General features: G+C 38.9%; 1 protein-coding gene across 1 annotated transcript in view; it reads left to right on the top strand.

Annotated features, from left to right (window-relative positions):
* Positions 1-4,070: 4,070 nt before the first annotated feature.
* The window catches only part of LOC311209456 (uncharacterized protein), a gene marked incomplete at its 3' end in the record, with an annotated part of 40,959 nt that continues 24,634 nt past the window's right edge, over positions 4,071-20,395 (top strand). Inside the window, exons 1-10 of the mRNA XM_084286802.1 lie at positions 4,071-4,129; positions 6,842-6,923; positions 8,227-8,293; positions 9,025-9,256; positions 11,318-11,507; positions 13,451-13,625; positions 14,623-14,688; positions 17,172-17,292; positions 18,260-18,405; positions 20,078-20,221. Coding sequence (XP_084142928.1) covers positions 8,233-8,293; positions 9,025-9,256; positions 11,318-11,507; positions 13,451-13,625; positions 14,623-14,688; positions 17,172-17,292; positions 18,260-18,405; positions 20,078-20,221 — 1,135 coding nt within the window. The 5' untranslated portion in view covers positions 4,071-4,129; positions 6,842-6,923; positions 8,227-8,232. The remainder of the gene's footprint in view (positions 4,130-6,841; positions 6,924-8,226; positions 8,294-9,024; positions 9,257-11,317; positions 11,508-13,450; positions 13,626-14,622; positions 14,689-17,171; positions 17,293-18,259; positions 18,406-20,077; positions 20,222-20,395) is intronic.

Genomic DNA, 20,395 nt, shown 5'->3' with positions numbered 1-20,395 from the left:
TGCAAACATGCTTCAGATTACTGCCGCGTGTACAAAGCAGGTTTGACGTGTCCTTGAAGTAGCACTAAAAGCACTCTTGTGAGGGCAATGTTATGCCTTTTTGCTTCAGTTGCAAATCTGTTTTACTGAGTCTCAGTTTGAACTTTGGACTTGGTTGAGTATTCTGCACTAAACAGAAAATCAACGACTCATACATTTAAGATCTTCTAGAATGAGCACCCTGGTAGGCACAAGCTCTGATGCTGTGTTGAAACAGGTATGTTCAGACTGCAGAAACTGAGAACTGGTTTGTGTTTTCAAATATCTATAGCTTTTGGTGCTACAGCAATCTGTAGCATGACTTAACTCAGTGTACATAGATACTTTGGCATAACTTTGTGTTTCTTGATTTCTTTTCACATTATCCTACTTTAAGCAACAAGTCCAAACCGTCCCGTGGAGAACTTCAGTGGACCTACCAGGAATACCTTTGAGTTACCAAATGTGATAGCCATCAATTCCCACATCAGTGATAAGATGAGTCAAGTGCTGTACCTTTCAGGACCAACGGGAACTAGTTACTGTATTACTCTGAAGTTCACCCTGGCCAGATACTCCAAGATACTGAAGGACACAAACCTCTGTCCAGTTTCTTGATGCTGACTGATTCCTGAATAATGAAGTCTTACTAGCAGCAACTTGGCACCTGCCCAGAGGTCTGAGCCCTGAAACATGCCCCAGAGACATGCAGTTGGAAGCAACGAGAGGCTTTTTCCAATTACATGAGCTCAGTGCCACAGTATATTCTCATGATTGACTGTATAATTGGGGTAACAGGCTGGGTTGTACAACTCATGAGGGAAAACAGTTATACAGTAGGATAAGAACAGACTTTAGCGAAATTATTCTTTTCTAACTGCAGTCCTACTAGATGTTTCATGATAAATTCATCTTCAACACTCAGGAAACTCTGGGAAACATCCTCTGCTCTAAGAAAGACGCATACTTTGCCACTGAATCACCGCTTGGCAGTACGGACACTTGCGTGCGTTCTTTCAGAATTGTACTTTTGGTTCCACATGATTAGTTTCTCTATAATGAATGACAGTCAGTACTTTGGATTTTTTACTTTAGAAGTGTGGTTTTGACAGATATGAGATACCACAATTATGGAAATAGTGATGCATGACAGATTCTAGAAATGACTACTTCATCTTCCAATATGTAGGTGTTACTCTTTCTATGAGACTGATGGGTTTCTGGCATGCTCCGTATTCCCTGGCTTTCCTGCTTGTTGCCAGCTACTGGGAGAGACTTCTTTCTCTGAACCCTCACGAGTCACCAACTTTCAAACTAGTTGTGCAGCTTAGTTGGAAGCATTGCTATCATCCTTTGGACATTGTGGAATGATGTATTGCACAAATGGCCACTCACAACACCCTAGTATCTTTGTTCTTAGGATTGCTATAGCCTATGAAATGAATGTTTCAGTGTTAGCCAGTCACCTTAACATCACCCTTGAGTCAAGAAAAGGCAAAAACAGATTAAAATATTCCTTAAAATATTCCATTAAGATATTCCATTAAAATATTCTCCCGTGAAGGCAAAAGCAGATTAAAATATTCCTTCAACAGAGCTAAAATAAATAGGAGAGTTTGCAAAGGTTTATAAACACACAGGCAACAGGAAAGATCTACCCATCTACTCATCTACCTCATAAGGGTTCGTCTCACCCTTTATATCATCCAATAAGCTGATCAGCATTTCATGGCTTTCCTTTTTGACACCTCCATGGCTCAGAGAAGCTCTTCATCCTAAAATTGTCAACACAGAAGAAGCCCAGTAGGACAATCCCATCTTTTCTGTAATTAGTGTTAATGAAACCAAGAGACAAGTAATCTAGCCCTTTCTCCCAAAAAAAGACTAAGCTTCCCGTTTTGGAAATGGCAATGGTTCTGTAAGTCTGGAACAGAGGATCAGCTGTGCCATTTAATAATTTAAAATATTCCTTCCCACACTTTTCTAATCCCTTAACAAGTCCCTTCACACTGTTTTGGGAATGGCTCAAACCCAAAAGGGAACTTTCTTTTTATGTTACGTTTTTATAATTCATCTTATGAATGCTTACTTCATCTGGAATCTCAATGGAGTTAGTGTATGTAGAAGGTTTTGAATAAAAGCAGAGATGGGAATAAGTGGTCACTGAGTACCTTGCAGTCAGGTTTTTGAGGAGTGACCAAAATCGTGTTGGTTGGAATCAAAATGAAGGAGGCTAAGTCAAATTCAAGGAGGAGAGGGCATTGAATTGAAAAATATGGGCAATTAAGCGATTCCAGAGGAACTTTTCCCTGTTTGGAAAAAAATTACATTTTTATGTTTGAACGTGCTTAATTTCAACCATCGAAGTAAGGAATGAGAACTTCTATAAAGTTACTACCCAAATCCAGACAGAAAAAGCTAATTGTTTGAACTGGAAGAGTGATGCCCTGACACAGCAGAAGGGACAGACGACCGAACAGGACAAAAAATAGACACATATGACAGAAACCAAACAAGCTCTGCTCCAAACCCGAGCATAAGCTTATAAACTCATAAACTCGTGAGCCATAAACTCATGTTTATGGCCCTGAGGAGCTCTGAGGAGGGCTGCAGACCTCCCCACTCACGAACCTCCCTGATCCCTGAGGGAAACTGGGCTGCCCTGAGGCCGTCCCCTCGGAGCCATCCCCCGGGCGGTGCAGGCCGAGGGGCGGCCCCGGGGAGGGGCGAGTCCCCATCGCGGCTCGACGGCCGAGGCGGAGCCAGCTGCCTGGCCGCTATGTGGCGGAGCCGGGACGGCGGCCGAGGCTTGGGAAGCAGACGGAGGTGAGGAAGGGCTCGGCGGGGCTCGGGGGGCCGCCTCGGCCAGAGGCGCGGCGGGGAGGGCGGCGAGGGTCCTGCTGCGCGGGCCGCGCGGGGGCGCGGCCATTTTCCCCGCGGGGCAGCGAGGGGCAGCGGGGGCCGGGCGGCCGCTGGCTCGCAGCGTGCCCGGCACGGAGCAGCCTCGCTGGGAGGCGTTTGCCTTCGGCGTGCCCCTCTGCTGCTGCTCCGCGGGTCCCATTGCACAAGGGCAGGTAGGGAGGAAGGGCAGGGAAGCGAGAAGTGCGGGAGCGCCGAGCGTGCCACGTTTAAAGGCTTATAACAGGAAGCAGGAGAAAGCTTTTCGTAAATCTCCTTGACCTGGTAAAGCACCGCAGCAACAACTGTTCATTGCACAACCCTAATCAAACAAGCGCTTCAAGCACTTTTTTTTTTTTTTTTTTTTTTTTTTTTTTTAACTGTTAGTTATGATGACGAGAGCAGGCTTTGGGCAAAAGCGCTGCCCTGGCAGAACTGCTTGCAGATCTCCCTCCAGCAGAGCTCGGGGCTGGGATGGTTGCAACGAAGCCACCGCATGACAGCTCGGTAGGAACAAGCTCGGAGTGACAGCTCGGTAGGAACAAGTCGTCACCCAGCAGTTCCCGAGCTGAATCACGGCCCCAGTTTTCAAGTTTCCAGAAGCAGCTCGTAACTTAGGGGAGTTTTCGCCAGGGATGTCAGGAAACCGCTGGATGCGTTTTGTTTTTGTTCCTCGTAAACTTGGTAGCTTCGGTCTTGTTTGACTTGGACTCCCTACATGTGCTTGAACTCTCAAAAACAGTTCCTAAATGAACACACTGGTCTTTCATACTGATTGTTAAATTGGAATGGGTTGAAAGCTGGGGAACTGGCATAAAACTTTTGCACAAATGTTTAATAACACAAAATCCTTAACTTAGATCCTTTAAGTTAATTCTCAAGTGAGAAATACTTTCTGGTTTTGGTAAACATTTTTTTTTTTCAGAGAATAATACATTTTTATATTTTTTTGCATCACCGTGTGTTTTTTATATTTATAGTTTTATCTACGTGACCCCTCCAGGTCCTTTTAAATGGCTTCGTTCTTTGAAAATGATGGTGAAAAAGTAATAATTTACTTTCAATTTAAGTAACAACTTTTTCATATTACTTTATATTGACAGGCATCAGGAGTTGAAATGACATAGAAAACTGCTACAAGCTCTGACTACAAAATGAGCTTCTTCCACTTGATGCTGAAAGCAGGAACTGGGTTTGATTTATTTGAACACTGGTAAGTTCACTTCCTTAAAGGTAGCGTGGATGCTCTCATTGTCTCCAGTTTGATGTGAGGTGGAAATTTGTGGATAGGTAGCTTTTCGTTTTGCTGGCATCCATGGTTAGTTATCCACATCTGCAGATATCCATCTATATATCTGGACAGCCATTCATCTGTGTTTCTCTCTTCCCTCTCTCCCTGTGCTTTGATGAAAGGTGAGGCAGTACCTGTAACAAACACTTAGCTCAGAATCTAGGCATATGGTTGCTAACACTTTTTCTCACAGCTGAACTGAAAGATGTCTGATATGGTCAGCTACATTTGGCTCATATATTGAGCACATGAGACAGGAAAGTGGGGACCTCAGGTACAGTAAACGGGAAACGAAGTATGTCTGGTAGAAAGTCTGTCTTGCTTTGCTTAGCTTTAAGAAGCCTAATGACAGGAGTAAACTCACCAAGGAAGATGTGAGCTGTGTGAATTGTTGTGGTAGGTTTAATCTTGTCTTGGTGGTTGTATTTTGGAACAAGAACATTTTTTTGTTTTTATTGTTCCCCCCACCCTCCGTCACTCTCCCACCTTCACTGTTTCAGTTAAACTTTAATAAAAATTTTAGTTAAATATTAAAAGTTGACTCATGTAGGTGTGCTTATAAAATCGGGGTACTTTATATCTCAAGTTGCACTTCAAGCACAGTTTTTGTTTCTTTATGGCTTAGAGACTAAGGATCTGCTAGTCCCCTGATAGTAACAAGTCCCTGTAGGTAGTGATCAATATTGAAAACCACTTAAATAAGTTAGTAGCAAAGTGCTGATAAACAACTGAAGGATCTAGATGCTTTCTTAGCTACTATCCTGAATGATTTGTCATTGTATTGGCCTTTGCAAGAATCAGTCATCTCCATGTACTTGTAAATTATTTACAAGTAAAATCATTTTAGAAGTTGCAGACAGAAAATTTTGAAAAGAAAGTTATGGTTATGCCTTTTGCACAGCTTCCTGAAGGACAAGTTTGCTTAGGGGCCCAACATGTCTTTAAAAGCTATTCTTACCATGTTTAAAGTTGGCAGCGTGCCTAAGGCAAGTAAAAGTCAAGTTCTGTGGTGACAGGCATCTTTTGATGAACAAAAAGTCAGTATCTTAAATCAGGTCAACATATTTACTGTTTCTGTTTTCAAGATGTTAATTTTCAAAATTTGAAGGAGAAGTAATAAGTCATATTTCAGCTACGGGAAGGTAAACATTAGGAAAGTAACTTGGAAATCAAAACGTTTCTTTTTTTAGTAGATCAAACCACAGATATGATTGGTAGGTGGGTGGTTTGTTTCTTTCTTCTTTCATAAAGGCTTTGTGTACAAAAATTTTTCCTTTGAACTCAGCAAGCTTTGAGCTGAAATAGTTTTTCAATATAAGTATATAGGCATTGTCATCCGTGAAGTTGCTGTCCTCTCTACATAAGTGAGACATTTTAAGCCTCTGTAGCTGTGTCACAGGGGCATCTCATACTGCTGAGACTGAGGTAGAAGGCAGTACAAGGCTAGTCACTAGGTATGTGAACAAACATCTGCGTTTTAAACAAAGTTTCACATTTATGGAGTCTGAATAATGTTTCACTGTATATTCTTCTTAAGAAAGAATGCTTGTAAGAATCTTTTGTGTCACTTGAAACCAGAATAAATGTTCTGTGTGTTCTCAGATACTGCAACTACAAAAGCTGGAGGCTTCTTCCCTTCTTTCCAGAGTTTCCAAGTTTTACCATTGCAGTATTTGACCTAGGGGGAAGGAAGTTTGTAAATAATAGAACTTTTCCTAAAATGCTGAGCTTTACCGTACACTATTAGAAAGACATCCACCCTTGGTATTTGAAGCCAGTAATGAGTGCAAAATGTAAACCTTAACCTGTTAGATTGCTTACTTATTTTTACCCTAAATTTAGGCATCATTTACTTTCAGTAGTCAGATCAGTCTTACAAAGTGGCTACTTATGTCTGGCTTTGTTGATTGCTTTGACAAATCTGTAATGTCATCTTTTTGACAGAAACAATATTTTTCAAAGCTCTTGGCTAGAATTCTTGGTCAGTCTTTGCTGCAAGTTTTATTGTTCCGCTTTTGTTTTAAGTAGTGTCTCCAGTGTAGGCACAATTATGCTCTTGCTTTTACATTTAGGTTGACTGTTGAAAAAAATTAGCTTTGTGTTAGCAATTTCGTTAGTCAGATTTTCAACCAAGTGATTGTCCCTCTGTACTCATCTCTGGTGAGGCTGCACCTTAAATAGTGTATTCATTTTTGGGCCCCTCACTACAAGAATGACACTGAGGTGCTGGAGTGTGTCCAAACAAGGGCAGTGCAGCTGATGAAGGGTCTGGAACACAAGTCCAGAGGAGTGGGCTCTTCTCCCAGTCATCAAGTGATAAGACAAGAGGAAATGGCCTCAAGTTGTACCAGAGGAGGTTTAGGTTGTATATTAAGAGGAACTTCTTCACTGAAAGGGTTGTGTGGCATTGGAATAGGCTGGCCAGGGAAGTAGCTGAGTCTCTATCCTTGGAGGTTTTCAATAAATGTGTAGATTTAGAACTTAGTAGCATGGTATACTGAAGGACTTTAGTACTAGGTTAAAGGTCGGACTAGATGGTTTGAGAGGTTTTTTCCAAATTGAATGATTCTATGATTCTATTGTCCAAATAATGTGTTTTTTACCATCGCTTTTCCCCTTCTTAATTTTTTACAGGTAAACTGGAATGTCAAGAATGATGATCTACTCTGAGAAGTTACAAGAAAAACACTTACAAGGCAACTAAATAAAGGCTTTGGTATGAATGCTTTGTCAGATAAAAAAATAAGCTGTTGGTTCAAAACAAGCAGATATTTAGAAGCTCTTATATTCCAATGTTGAACTCTGCTCTGTGTGTCCCTTCCTTGTGCCCTGATGCCTCCTTATGTGCAAAGTTTCAAAAGAAGTAGCTGGTGGGGCCTATACGTTGATGTGTGAACTACTTTGGATATAAAAGTAATTCAGGGCCATGGGTGTTTTTCAGGGAATACATGCTCTTCTTCCAAGCCATTGCTAGCTGATTAAAGTACTAGTACCTGTGGTCATTGCATTTGCAATGATTGTTACACAGGAAACCAGATTGCTTTAGTGCAAGAGGGAGCAGCACGCAGAATAGTCATATATGAAAAGCAAGATGGTTAAATGCAGACCTTAACCTACAAAGAGCTGTCAGAAAGGAAAAGGGTCAAGTGTTTGCCAGCTGGCTGTCAGTATGTGGCTTGGGAGGGGCTCTGATGACATCTTGCCAAAGAAAAAAGCAGGCCCATCTGAGAGAGGGCTTGGTTAAGGCGCAATGATTTTGTGGAAACCAGCTCTGAGGGCAGTGGTTTTCTGTTCAGTCATGTATGTGTTAGAGAAACCTGTGAAGAAGACCGGAGGTGTGAAGTGCAACTACAGTTCTAGGAGGCTTTGCTGTTTTGTGTCTGACCACAGCAATTCACATCACCCACGGCTTCCACATATGTGTGTCTGGAAACGTTGTCACCTTTAGACACAAATTTAAGTACCTGCCAGATCATTTTAGAGTTACAGTACGTTTGTTCTCCAGCAAAGAGATACAAGTTCACCAGCTGTTAAAAGGTTCACCAGCTGTTAAAGTGCTGCCTTAATTGTAGGAGCGCAGTTTGCAGAAGGAAACCTCATGTATCTCTGGAACTGTGTCTTTCGTAAATATGGAGAAGGAGCTTAGTCAAGCTCGGTATCAAGATTATATAGTATAGCTTAAATGTTAGCTGTATGCAAGCATAACTTCATCCATGTTAAAGTTGTTTTTGGATTTAACTAGGCTGGCAAAAGAAAAATACACTTTATGCAAGAGTTCTTCCAGAAGAAAACTGGAAAAGTTCCAGTGGAAAGCTGAAAACTGAGCAGCCTTCTGTGGGCACCAACTTTGGTGGTGGCCAAAATATTCAAAGGCTGGGGCTAAACTGCCAAACCGATTTTTCCCTCCCCACAATGACTAATGCTTCTCCTAAATTTTTAAGGAGTAACGCAGGGTGCAGAGGACATTGTAGCTTGGAATGCGCATCACATTAATGGAAAATATTTTTTTTTCTTTGCAGCAAAAGATGACATCTACATTTTTGCTTATTGGTCATCTAATTCTACTGATACCTTTGTTCAGTGCTGGTAAGTTAAATACGTTGCTGAAATTACCATTTTAAAAAAGAAAACCTACAAGAGACAAGTTGTGCATGTCCAGTAGAAAAGAGTTACTGAGAGGAAGTAGTGGATTCAGAGTGTTGAAGATATTCTGAATGCCTCATTTTGGGTTGAAGTTGCACTGGGCATGGGAAGGACAGGTTGACATAAATAGTTTTAAATCTAGTCGCATAAATTTAGGGTACTGAGGCTTTGAATAACCACTCCCTAATTCCTTTAAAGAAAGTACAAAGAGATCGGCTTCCTTGACTACAAGTGAGCTGTTAAATGCCGTCTTTAAGAGATGTGCTGTTTCTCTAGTCCTGAAAACAGACAGGTAGAGGCCAGTTTCCTTTGCAATTAATTAGTAATATTTTTAATGGTAGATCTAAGTTTTCAGTAGAGTTTAGGCTATATAATTTAATGGTATTTATAATGCTGTTCTTGGAATAAGCAGGATAATAATGGATTTACTACTGACTACTTTAATAGGGAGAAGTTATGATTTAAGGTTTGTGAAGTATGTGTTTATTCAACCAGAGGGTACTAAACAGACAAGAAGCAGTAATCTTGTAATATTTTAATAATAAATAGTTACAGAAAGTTTACTTCCTAATTCTTTTTAACTTTGAATGGATATTAATACTTCTTAAAACAAACAAACAAACAAACAGATTAAAAACAATAACTGTTTTCTCTCTCTTTTTTTTTTTTAATAGAAGAGTGCATTATTTGTGATTACTTTGTGCTAGTTGGAGAGCCTACAGCTATCAGTTGCCCAGTAATAACATTGCCAGCGCTTCACTCTGATTACAATATGACATGGTATAAAAATGGTAGTAATACACCCATAACCACAGAGAAACACGCCAGGATTCATGTGCGAAAGGGCTTGCTTTGGTTCATTCCTGCAACGCTGGAAGATTCTGGACTTTATGAATGTGAAGTAAGGTAAGAAAGGGAGGAGGGGAACAACTGGATTACTGATACTTACAGTGGAGTAACATCTGTGGGACTTGGGTGTACAGAATTTTTTTGTTTTAGGTAGAGACCTTAGATCAGTTAAAAGCACTGTATTGACCATGCTTTTTGTTAATTTTGTGCTGCCTTTTTTTCTTTCACGTGTGTAGAATTTGGCATTGCAAAAGTGGTTCATACAGAAAACTTTCTATCTTAAAGCTCAATAATATTAACAATATTATTGTTAATGGGTGTGGGATATTTTCTTTGTTTTGAATGGAGTGTAAGGTCACTGGAAGAAGTCTTAACTCCAGTTCTTCTGTGTTCAAATGGCTGTTTGATGCTGACACATCAGAAAGACATTTTGCTTTCTTCACAGAATGTGGTTAAATGTAAGGAGGATCTAAGTAGAGAGAGTTCTCTGTATGTTACAAAGGATCAACAAATACAGATGTTCCAGAGAGCTTTACAACTTTTTTTTGGAATCCTTCGGGAAATTTATAAATTAAGAGGCCATAAACCATTGTTATATGTCTTATTATAAAGCATTACTAAGTGTTACTGGTCAAAAATGAGAATGCATAAGAAGAGCAAAGCCGTGTGCTAGACAGCTTTAAAGACAGTGAGAGTACTATGTCCTCAGCACTGTTCAGAAGATCTAAGTGCATGGAGAAGAAACAGAAGAATCTTTTCGGCTGTTTGGCATCTTCAAGCTCTTGTTATATTTAGAGCTCAGATTATTGCACTGGAATTTACTGCTTCAGGTGCTCAAATCTTACAATGGCTGAAATTCAGTGTGTGCTGAACAGGAAATTAATGCCAGGAAGGCACATAAAATTTTTGTTGTTGATGTTGTGGTCTTGCCACATCATGCTGAGAACAACCAACGTAGGCTTTTTGTGTGACCCAAAATTTGTTTTAGTAGGGTGTAGTTAGGTGTACTACAGTGCATACAGCACACCAGTTATGTTGAAAGGATTTGGATTGTGAGTGTAGTCACAGTAATCTGCAAGAACCTCCAGTGTAGGCACAGGTCATAAGCTGTTGCAGCTTCTTACTTCAGAGTCAATAATGAATCCCAAATTTAAAGAGGAAAGAAATGCAATCCCTTCAAAGCTAACTACTTAAATAATAAATATCATTTTAATTTAGGCACTCTTGCTTTGTCTTTTCTTGGGTACCTTACCTCTTAAGTCCGGCTTGCTTAATGTCAGCATGCCAAAAAACATATACTAAAATTCAGTTGCATTAACCTGGCTATGGTTTGTGCATCAGGCACTTAAGTCTTAATTATAGCGTTTGTCAAGGTGCAGCATATGGAAGTTGTCGCCAATTCTGTCAAAACATACAGTTGTCTTCTCTGGAAACCAGTCTCCTAAAAGAGCACTGAGAAATGAAGAATAAAGTAGAAGTAATGAGTATTCCTTTATTTCTGGCTTAGACTTCTGCTTTCTAGTGCTGTATCTTCTGGAGAGGTGCTATACCACAGCTTGTTCTCTGTTTCCTTTAAGATCTCAGTCTGAAGTAGTTTCACACCGATGTTTCATCTTGGTGTACACGGTATTCAAAAGCTTTGTCTCCTGCAAAAAAGTTAAGCCTTCTTGTCTTAAAGTGTCCCTTCAAGGACACAGCCCTTCTTCATAAGAGAGGTGCTTCAGCCCTCTGATCATCTTTGTAGCCCTCCTCCAGACTTGTTCTAACAGGTCCACATCTTTCTTGTGCTGGGGGCCCCAAAACTGGTCACAGTACTCCAGTAACTAAGATAAGTCCTGAAGTCCCCTCTGGTGCTTCCAGAGCACCACAGATTCCACTTCTATACACAACACAACATCAGAGCTTATCCCTATCTCTTATGGTCTGGAATGGGGAGTGAGGAGTTGAGAGTAATGTTTAAGAACTAGGAAGACTGTAGCAGGGGTGATAGGAGCAAGGCTGGTGGAAATATTGAAGTCCCTGCAAGTCCTGAAATCTCTTCTCTATAAACTCCCTGAGCTGCTGAAAACAAGAGACCTTGTTGTTAATGACCTGACTTGTCTGCTCTTCTTGTTACAGAGGTCTTAATCGCTCTAACCAGAAGACTATAAATTTAAAGGTTTTTAAGAACGATAATGGTTTGTGTTTTAATGGAAAAATGAAGTATGACCAAGTGGTGAACAGCGCAAATATTGGAAATATTATATGCCCTGATCTAGAGAATTTTAAAGATGAAGACAATGTTAAGCCCGAAGTACACTGGTATAAGGTACTGTACATAAATATTTCAGATATAGAACATAGAAAATATTATATTTAAAACACGTTATGATGTAATTGTGAACAGCAGCTTTTGGAAGGAAAGTTTATTCACTGTGAGGTTTGAGTATGGCATCTACTTTATCATACTGTTGGGAAGATGTGAGGAGGTATGAGAGATATTTAAAACAAACAAAACAAAACAAAAAACCACAACACTGTGTCCACTTTGAAAGAACTTGCAGTCTAAAAAATGTGTTGCTTTTGTTTGTTGATTTGTGAAATGTCCAGTTTATATAGGTGTTAAGTTTGTAGGTAAAGTATAGAAGCAGTAAGTTCAAAAACTTGTGTTTCCTTAAATACAAGGCTCTGCGTAGCTATTTCTATTTCTTAGAGTGTTAGGCTTGTCTTAACTGTTGATTATGGTGCAGCATTCATATGCCTATTGCTCTGATTATGGCAAAATACTCTGTAGCCCATTCAAGCTTGGAGAAGTATATTTTTGTGTTTTTTTTTTTTTTTTTCTTTTTTTTTTTCTATGTTGAGGTAAAATTCTAAGGCAGTTCAGCTCTTAATTCTGTTGTTGGTCTTAAAGCACTTATATGGGCCTGTATATTATATCTGAAATAAGATGCACAAATGTAGCACCAAGGTTCTTTTTGAGATGATGTGGTTGTAAACTGCTTATAGGTCAGAGAAGAGAAACGATTATTTTTTTTTTTTTGCTGCTTTTGCATTGCTGCAGATGTGATAATACACCCAACAGCATGAGTCACTGCTACAACAGCTCTGTTTCAGGGAAGTAGAAATGTAGACACGCACAGGCTCTGCGTGTCTACATATCTCTGTAACAATGGTTGAGGGTGAAAGGACCTCTGGAGGTCATCTTGGCTCAAACAGGGTCACCTAGAGCACATTGCACGGGGTGACATTCAGGCAGGTTTTAAATAACTTTGGAGAAGGAGGCCTCACAGCCTCTCTGGGCAACCTGCTCCCGTGCTCTGCACAGTAAAGAAGTTTCTTCTCGTATTAAAACTGAACTTCCTGTGTTAGTTTGTGCCTGTTGCTGGAACCACCGAAAAGAGCCTGGCTCTATCATCTTGACACCCTCCCTTAAGATATTTAGATACGTTGATAAAATCCCCTCTCAGCCTTTTACTCTCGAGGCTGAACAGTCCCAGCTCTCTCAGCCTCTCCTGATGAGAGCGATGCTCCAGTCCCCTCACCATCTCCGTTGCCCTCTGGGGGACTTCCTCCACTATGTCCAAGCCCCTCTGAGGCCCCAGGCACAGTCCTCTGGGGTATCAGCGAGTCCTCCCAGCATTGTACCACCAGCAAACTTGCTGAAGGTGCACTGTCCCTTCATCCAGTTCACTGACGTGTAAATTGAACAAGACTGGGCCCAGTACTGACCCCTGGGGGATACCGCCAGCTACAGGCCTCCAGCTGGACTCCTGATCACTCCAACACTGCTGAGCACAACCCCCAAACTCCGCCATCCAGCCAGTTCCCAATCCACCTCACTGGCTCCTCATCTATCCCACACTTCCTGAGCTTGCCTAGGAGAATATTGTGGGCGACAGTCTCAAATACCCTCACTGCAGGTGTAAAAGACTTCTAGTACACCTGGGGACATCTGTTTAACTCAAGATATTAAATGAAGGCAGTGAACTAAGAGACTACATCTGAAAACTTAAAGAATTGGCTGCAGTGATATTTAAAAGGTGCAAATACAGCAAGACCTCTTTGGGCTTCATGTTAGAGCACAGTGACGCTTGTATATGACCCACATTGTGGTTTTTAAAAAAAAAAAAGCTGATTTTTAATTAATTTTCAATAAAAATATCAAAATGCTGATTTTTATTTATTTTTAATAATTAGTAGAGTTCATTAGCGGGCTTAATTATAAGATGATTAGTTCCCCTAACTCACAGGTACTTTTGATATATTTAGGAGTGTAAGCCTGGATTTCTAGAAGACAAGCGATTTGTGTTGGCTGAGGGTGAAAATGCTGTCCTGATTCACAATGTATCTGTACAAGACAAAGGCAACTACACATGCCGTATGGTGTATACATACATGGGAAAGCAATATAATGTTTCACGAACCATGAGTCTAGTGGTTAAAGGTGAGTTCACAGAGGTGGTTTTCTGTTTTATTCCTCTACTCGTTATTTTTATGCAAGCGTAAGCAGACTGGAATGACACTTTTCAGCTCTGTGGAAACAGAGCTGCACATTATCTTTACATCTTTTTTTTTCCCTAGAATGCTACAATTAAAGTACAACAATGCATTCTGCTTACCCTTGAGCATTGCTTCAGAGGAAGAATTGTAATAGGGAAATGAGAAATGTGTGGTTAGAAATTAGAAGAAAGCAGGGGTGTTGGTTTCTTTTTGCAAAAACATGTAAATAACCATTAAAACAAAAACAAACAGAATGATTTTATTTATTTATTGCTGAGACCATGACAGCAGAACTCCTGCTGGCCCTATTGGTCAACCTGTCTCTGTAGAGAGCATTACTAATGACCTGAGCGCTACCATGGCTGTAGTCCTTTCAGAAAGGAGGTACATGTAAAGTGGAGGTAAAAGTTGGAGATAAAGTGTTCATCTTCTTAGATTAAATCAACGCTCTTACTTTAGATAGGTGATACAAGAACAGCGGCTTGTTAGCAGTGAGTGTATGTATCACGCAGAAAGATAAAATTCTGTTTGTGTATTCTTGACAACTCTTTTACTTAAAAAGATGTTCACCTGAAGCAGGAGGTCACTGAGGTAATTTCTCTTCCTTATCCATCTCTTTGACAGTTCATTGTACTTCTTTGCTTGTGTTTCTGTTATCTGGTTTTGTATTACTTCTACATCAACTGTCAGTAAGTCTGAGACTTTTTAAAAAAAATGTTTTTAAGATAAGGTGAAGTTTCCTGCTATCTTGGAAACTAGAACTTGGATGAATACAGCAAATTTCATTAGAGATTTTTTCCATTGGAAAATTGAAACTGGTAGTACATAATGGTGCTCCAATAGTACCAAAAAATAAAGCAAAATAATTGTGAAACTGTTGGTTGAAGTAAGTCATGGAACTCATTGTCCAGAGATTTATTTTTTCTCTTTCTTTCTGTTAGAAAGCCCACTGCAGATGAGACCAGAGTTTATTTATCCAAGGAATAACACAATTGAAGTGGAACTTGGTAAGTAGTGACTATTTATGAAATCATTAAAACTTAGAAAGACTGGGAGTTTTACTGAAATAACATGTTAACAATTCCAGTGATTTCAGCAAGACTGTTAGATAGGCATGTGGATTGAGGTTATCTGGAACACAGATGATAGAACATGATTCTTCCAAGTAATTTGCAGGGAGAATAACTGTGTGCACCTAAGATTGGAATTTCTTGACAAGCAATGTCATGTTGGATGCATCTATTTTTTGTTTGTTGCCATATTCCCTTTTGTACTTCCTCTCACTGCCTGTGTCTTGACATATGTACAGTGTCATTGGGAACACAGTTACAAATATGCAACATGTTAGGATAGTTACCAGTTGACTGGTTTAGTAGTTTTTCTCTTCCTCTGTGTTTCCTGTCTTCCTTCCCTCTCAAAAAAAAAAAAAAAAAAAAAAAGATTTTTAATCATTCTTCTAGGGCATTAAACGGTTTCAGATACCATTTTGTACCAAGTAGAACTGTTTCAAGCTAAGTCTTTGATTTAAAAAAGGCTTTAACTGATCTTGGAGAAGTGTGAGTGGCTATTTACTACAATTTCCTAGTGCAGAGAGATCTGAGATGTCTTGTACTTCTTTAAGTAAACAACTATTAGCAGTTAGGGCATTAAAGAAGCTCAGAGGAAAGGTCATGTTGGGGATCTGGCTCCATATGGAAACTGAGGCTGTAGCACTGTGGATTATTCTTCTGTAAATCACAGCTACTTCTGCTGGTGCTTTTCCTGTCATTGAGTTTACAGTTTGATGTGAAACATCTTGTCCTGCTCAAGTTCTGACTTTGAGCATATGGTAGTAAACTAAAGTGAACAAGTGAACAATACTGAGGTACTGGGTAGTTTGTTTGTTTCCTTGCCTTTTTTTTTTTTTTCCCCTCAATTTTTTCCCCTTTTCTTTGATGACTTCAAGGTATCTTTCACAAGTTGTTGTTCCAAAGTTGCCAGATTCTGATGAGGATGAGATTTTGATCAGAATAAAGCTTTAATAGGAGTTATTTTCCTTCAAAGTTTGGAAGACTTTATTTTAAACAGTAGTCTACTGAAGTGTGAAAATTTAGGACCTGATACAAATAGTATTATTGTAGACTTACAGAGCTGTGGTCTTCAGATGATCATTTAAATCTGTTGGAAAGTTAGAAATGGCTCAACAGCCTCCTCTCTTGTAATTACAGCTTCTCTGGTTTTGTTAGAAATACGTATCTGAAAAGCTCTATTTGTGCTCTAATAAGGAAAAGTGCTATATGTGCTGCTAATAAGGAGATTTATTTACCAGATCTTAGTCTGAAATAGGGATACTTGCCACTATCCTTTTATAAACTCATACAGCCCTAATCTTCTATGAAAACTTATCTTTTCCTTTGCAATTGTAACTGTGGAAGAAATACAGTAATATTATGGTGGTGTTTTCCTGTACTAAATCTTGCAGCCACTCAAATGTGTAAATCTCATCCCAAATTCTTATTGGCAAATTAATTATGACTTCCCATAGAATTCAGAAAAGTTCTTGCCAGTGTAACCACTACTCAGGAGTCAGAAGTGCATAGGACCTTAAAAGGCATATTCATTTACTGTATGCATCCTTAAGGATTTTCTTTCTCCTTTGATCATGCTTGTTGAGAAAATGGAGAATTGAGTAAGCAGCAGTCCGGGGCCTGCCTGTGGTTCTCAGCCTATATTAAGATTTGTTATGGGACAACTTGTTTATATTCCTTGATATTTTAAATTAACAGTTGATCCACATTTTTTATGGCTTGAATATTGTTGATTACAATTTACTGTCATATTACTGTTCATTTTAGCTGGTCTAAGGTACCCAAATCCAGCTTTAAGTACCTCACAGATCCTAAGAAAGCAGTCACCCATGAGACTAAAGGGAGACACTTACACATAGGTATCTGCATATGAGGTAGGGGCTTCAACTCATGTTGTTATAAGACCTCAGTTCAGTTGACTAAACATAGATGTCTAGTGCTGTTTTGGATGAACTGGCTGCTCTAGATATGCAGATTTTCTGAATATCTGGAGGCCTATTTGCTAGCTTCCTACAGATGCCTGGGTTGCTGGTGAGCATCTCAAATATTAGGCAACCGATTTGGGCCCTGAAGATCTTTTAGTAATAGTCAGTGAAGTCCAGAGAGCCATTCTGATGTAAGACCCAGGTGTCTATTTTAATATGAGCAGAGTCCAGTGGAGGTGAACTCCTTTATAGCTTAGACATCTGGTTCATGTGTAGACATGAACATTCAGTTACCTACGTTTAGGGTGGGATTCACATCCAGATTGGAGACATCCAGTTGTGGAGTAGAAATGGATGAGTTTAATGGACTCTGTTTTTCATAAGGTAGGTAAGATTTTCCTTATCCCTCCTTTTCCCAGTTGTTCCCTGGTCACTTGATCCCACTTCTCTTACAAGACTTTCAGTTGCTGTATTTAAATGGCTTGTTTTGTTTTGTAGGCTCTCATGTAGTCATGGAATGCAATGTATCCTCTGGCATAAATAGCTTGATTCCATACTGGGAAGTTAATGATGGATATGTTGATGACTTTGATAGCACCTACAGGGAACAGTTTTATGAGTAAGTATCTTCATACATTGAACTGTAAGTACCTTTCTAGGTGATGTAATCTGCACTAATTTGCAATGAATTCACCGGAAAGTTGACTAGTAGTCAATGGCAGTAGTCACAAAAGACTGATTAGAAGTCTGCATCAAGTACATTATATTCTTATTGCTTGATTTTTAAAAATAAGTAATTTATAATAAATAGTAATGCATCTGATACAAATGGAATGAAGCAGCCTTACACACATTTTTAGAATGCTGTTATGAAACATATCATTTTTAAGCCTTATATATACGTTTGTTTTTATGAAATTCTTTTGTTAATAGACTACACCTTCCCCTCCATCATTAATATAGGAAGGGTAGATTGCTCCAAGGCAAAAAAAAAACAAAAACAAAAACAAAACAAAACAAAACAAAAAAAAAAAAAAAAGAAAAAAAAAAGAAAAAAAAGCCCTGTTGAAGTACAGATGTGGCTGTTAATTTCAAAGAACACAAATGAGAAGCTCTTGTAGAAAATCTCTCTTCCAAGAGAGCAGGACCTTTGTTACTCTGTGATAATTGGTCTGTGCTATTGTAGAGTGTGGATATATTGATGCTTTCTCATTATAGTGACAACTGCTATTAATTATAATCCTTAAAATGTATTAGAAGGAAGTACGTGTGGGGGAAAGGGTGACAGGATTCTCAACTGATCAGTTCAGCCTCATGCAGAAGCATTGTTGTTTCCACCAAGTGCCATCATCAGTTAAAAAAAAAAAAAAAAAAAAAGTCTGGTGTTATGTTGCAAACTGCTTTCTTTTCTACAAACCTCTTAGGTTAGTCTTAGTTTTGACCTCTACAAACCTCTTAGGTTTGTAGAGGTCAAAAATGAATATTCATGTATTTACAAATAGTGTTTAACATAGGATAGATTCACCAGAGATTCTAGTTTCTATACTGATATTTCTTTTTTTATTTTAATCCTTTTTTAATAACAGAAAGGGGATGCCTCATGGAATTACTGTGGCTGGAACAAAATTTAACATTTCAAAAGTGAAACTAAAGGATTATGACTATAAATTTTTCTGTCATTTCATATATGAGTCTCAACAATTTACATCATATATCAAATTGGAACGCCCAGGTAAGATATCAAGTCTTGATAAAAATTGTGATCAACGATGCCTACTTTTCAATTAGTTTGACACCACACTACTTGCGGCTAAAACTGTTTCTTAGCAAAATTAAAGGGAGTAGCACTTTGAATTTGCTTTGCCTTCTCTTGTTAGGTATTTTAGCAAGCATTAATGAAATACTTAAATTTCATTTGAAGCAAATATGAGGCCTCAGTGGAATACTGTGCTTCATTTTGCACACTTGTGAAGAAGCATGTGAATCAGAGGAGATACGTGTGTAGAAGAGGAGTGAAAATGGCCAGTTCTCTTAAAGAATTGAGGGGAGACATAACCAAGTATGGAACAGAGTGTGTCAAAAGCAACTGAACATAAACGTGCCACCTGATTGTCCTGTCCTACTGTAACAAATAATGGGCTCAGATTGTCAGGAGGAAAAAAAAAATCTGTTTAGATAGTAGGAAAAGCTCTTAATGATGATAAAGTGAAACAGTGAAATAGGTTGCTTGGAAGGTCAGGGAGTTTCCATTACTGATGCATATGCTTTGTTACCACCTTCTAGATAGGCACAGGAATTTTGGTTGGGGGCATCAGCTTCTTGTTGAATACCTCCGTCTTGTGCTCAGAGACAGGGTAATTTTGACCTGGCACTGGCTAGTCTGAAATCTTTCTTTTTGGTAGATGAACCTCCAAATAAAGGTAAAATGAGCTTGTAAAAACTCAGATGCAAGGTTCAAGAAATTAATTCTTTGTAGTCAAGAACAGATACACAGAAAAGCAAACCATTAGGTTTTTTAAGTGTCCTTTTTTTTTTTTTTTTTTTTTTTTTTTTAATATAGCTACAGAATATTCCCTAGTCTACTGAGTGACAAAGCTGATTTCATTGATTGTGAGCCAGTCTTTTGACAGGTGTCACTTTCAAATTTGCCTTTAGCTGGCCACATTGTAAACAGATAACTGACTGAAGGTGGATACCAGCCCTATCTTGTTACATAACTATAAACAAATTATTTGCTTACTCTAAATAAAGGCCTTCACAATGACCCACAGGGTAGGAATTAACCTCAGACATTCTTAAATGCATGAACTAAAAATTGCAGTTCATGTGGCCATTTCTGGGCTTTAATCTATTTATTTAATCTGTTTTTTTTTTTTTTTTTTTTTTTTAAATCTATTAAGGATAACAAATTAGTTGGTTCAGTGGTGGGTCTTTCAAGAGGCTTGACACAATGAAAAGCTGGTTGATGTGTGGAGAACAGTGTGGTTAGGAAGTCGTCTCCTCTCCTCTGACTTTCTTGCTTTCTGACTGATCAAACTTTGTATGAGAATTCTCTGGGCTATACATTAATATTAATATATATATATATAATCTTAATTTATATATATGATATTAATATTTTGGTGCTTTGGCTGAAGAGTAACCTCTCTTGTCTCATTGTTAAGGTACCTTTTCTCTGAAAGATGAAAGCACACTTATCAAATAACAATATTTGTAGAAAGAATACATGGAAAACTTGCGGTCCTGTCATTCATTACATCTATTTTTTAAAATCCTTTAATGACTAAGTATTTGAGGGGAAAACTGCCAGTTTTTAACATCACGTCTTATTTCTTATATATAATTATATTTTTGTTTCTCTCCTTTTATTCCACTTTCTAAAACTTTTATTCCACTTTCTGCAGCTCAGAACATCCAGGGTTACTTGATTGGAGGAGGAGTTTCTTTGGTGTTTTTAGTGTTTGTTACACTCATTATCTACAAGATCTTCAAAATTGATATTGTGCTTTGGTATCGGAATTCCTGCCATCCTTTCCTGGGTGAAAAAGGTATGTTTATGTTGCAGTAAGGTGTACTTTGAGTGTGCTGCGTGTTGTAACGAGCAGGTTGTCTCCATCTTCTCTTGCAAAGCAATGAGTTAACCTCATTGGAGCATGATTGATCTTGCTTGGGATTTTTGAAAATAGAACACATTTTTATGATGTATAGAATTAGTTCAGATG

This window comes from Netta rufina (genome assembly GCF_964035555.1).
Source record: "Netta rufina genome assembly, chromosome: 1".
Lineage (NCBI taxonomy): Eukaryota > Metazoa > Chordata > Aves > Anseriformes > Anatidae > Netta > Netta rufina.
The sequence above is the reverse complement of the archived record's forward strand: the minus strand, read 5'-3'. Positions and strand labels throughout refer to the sequence as shown.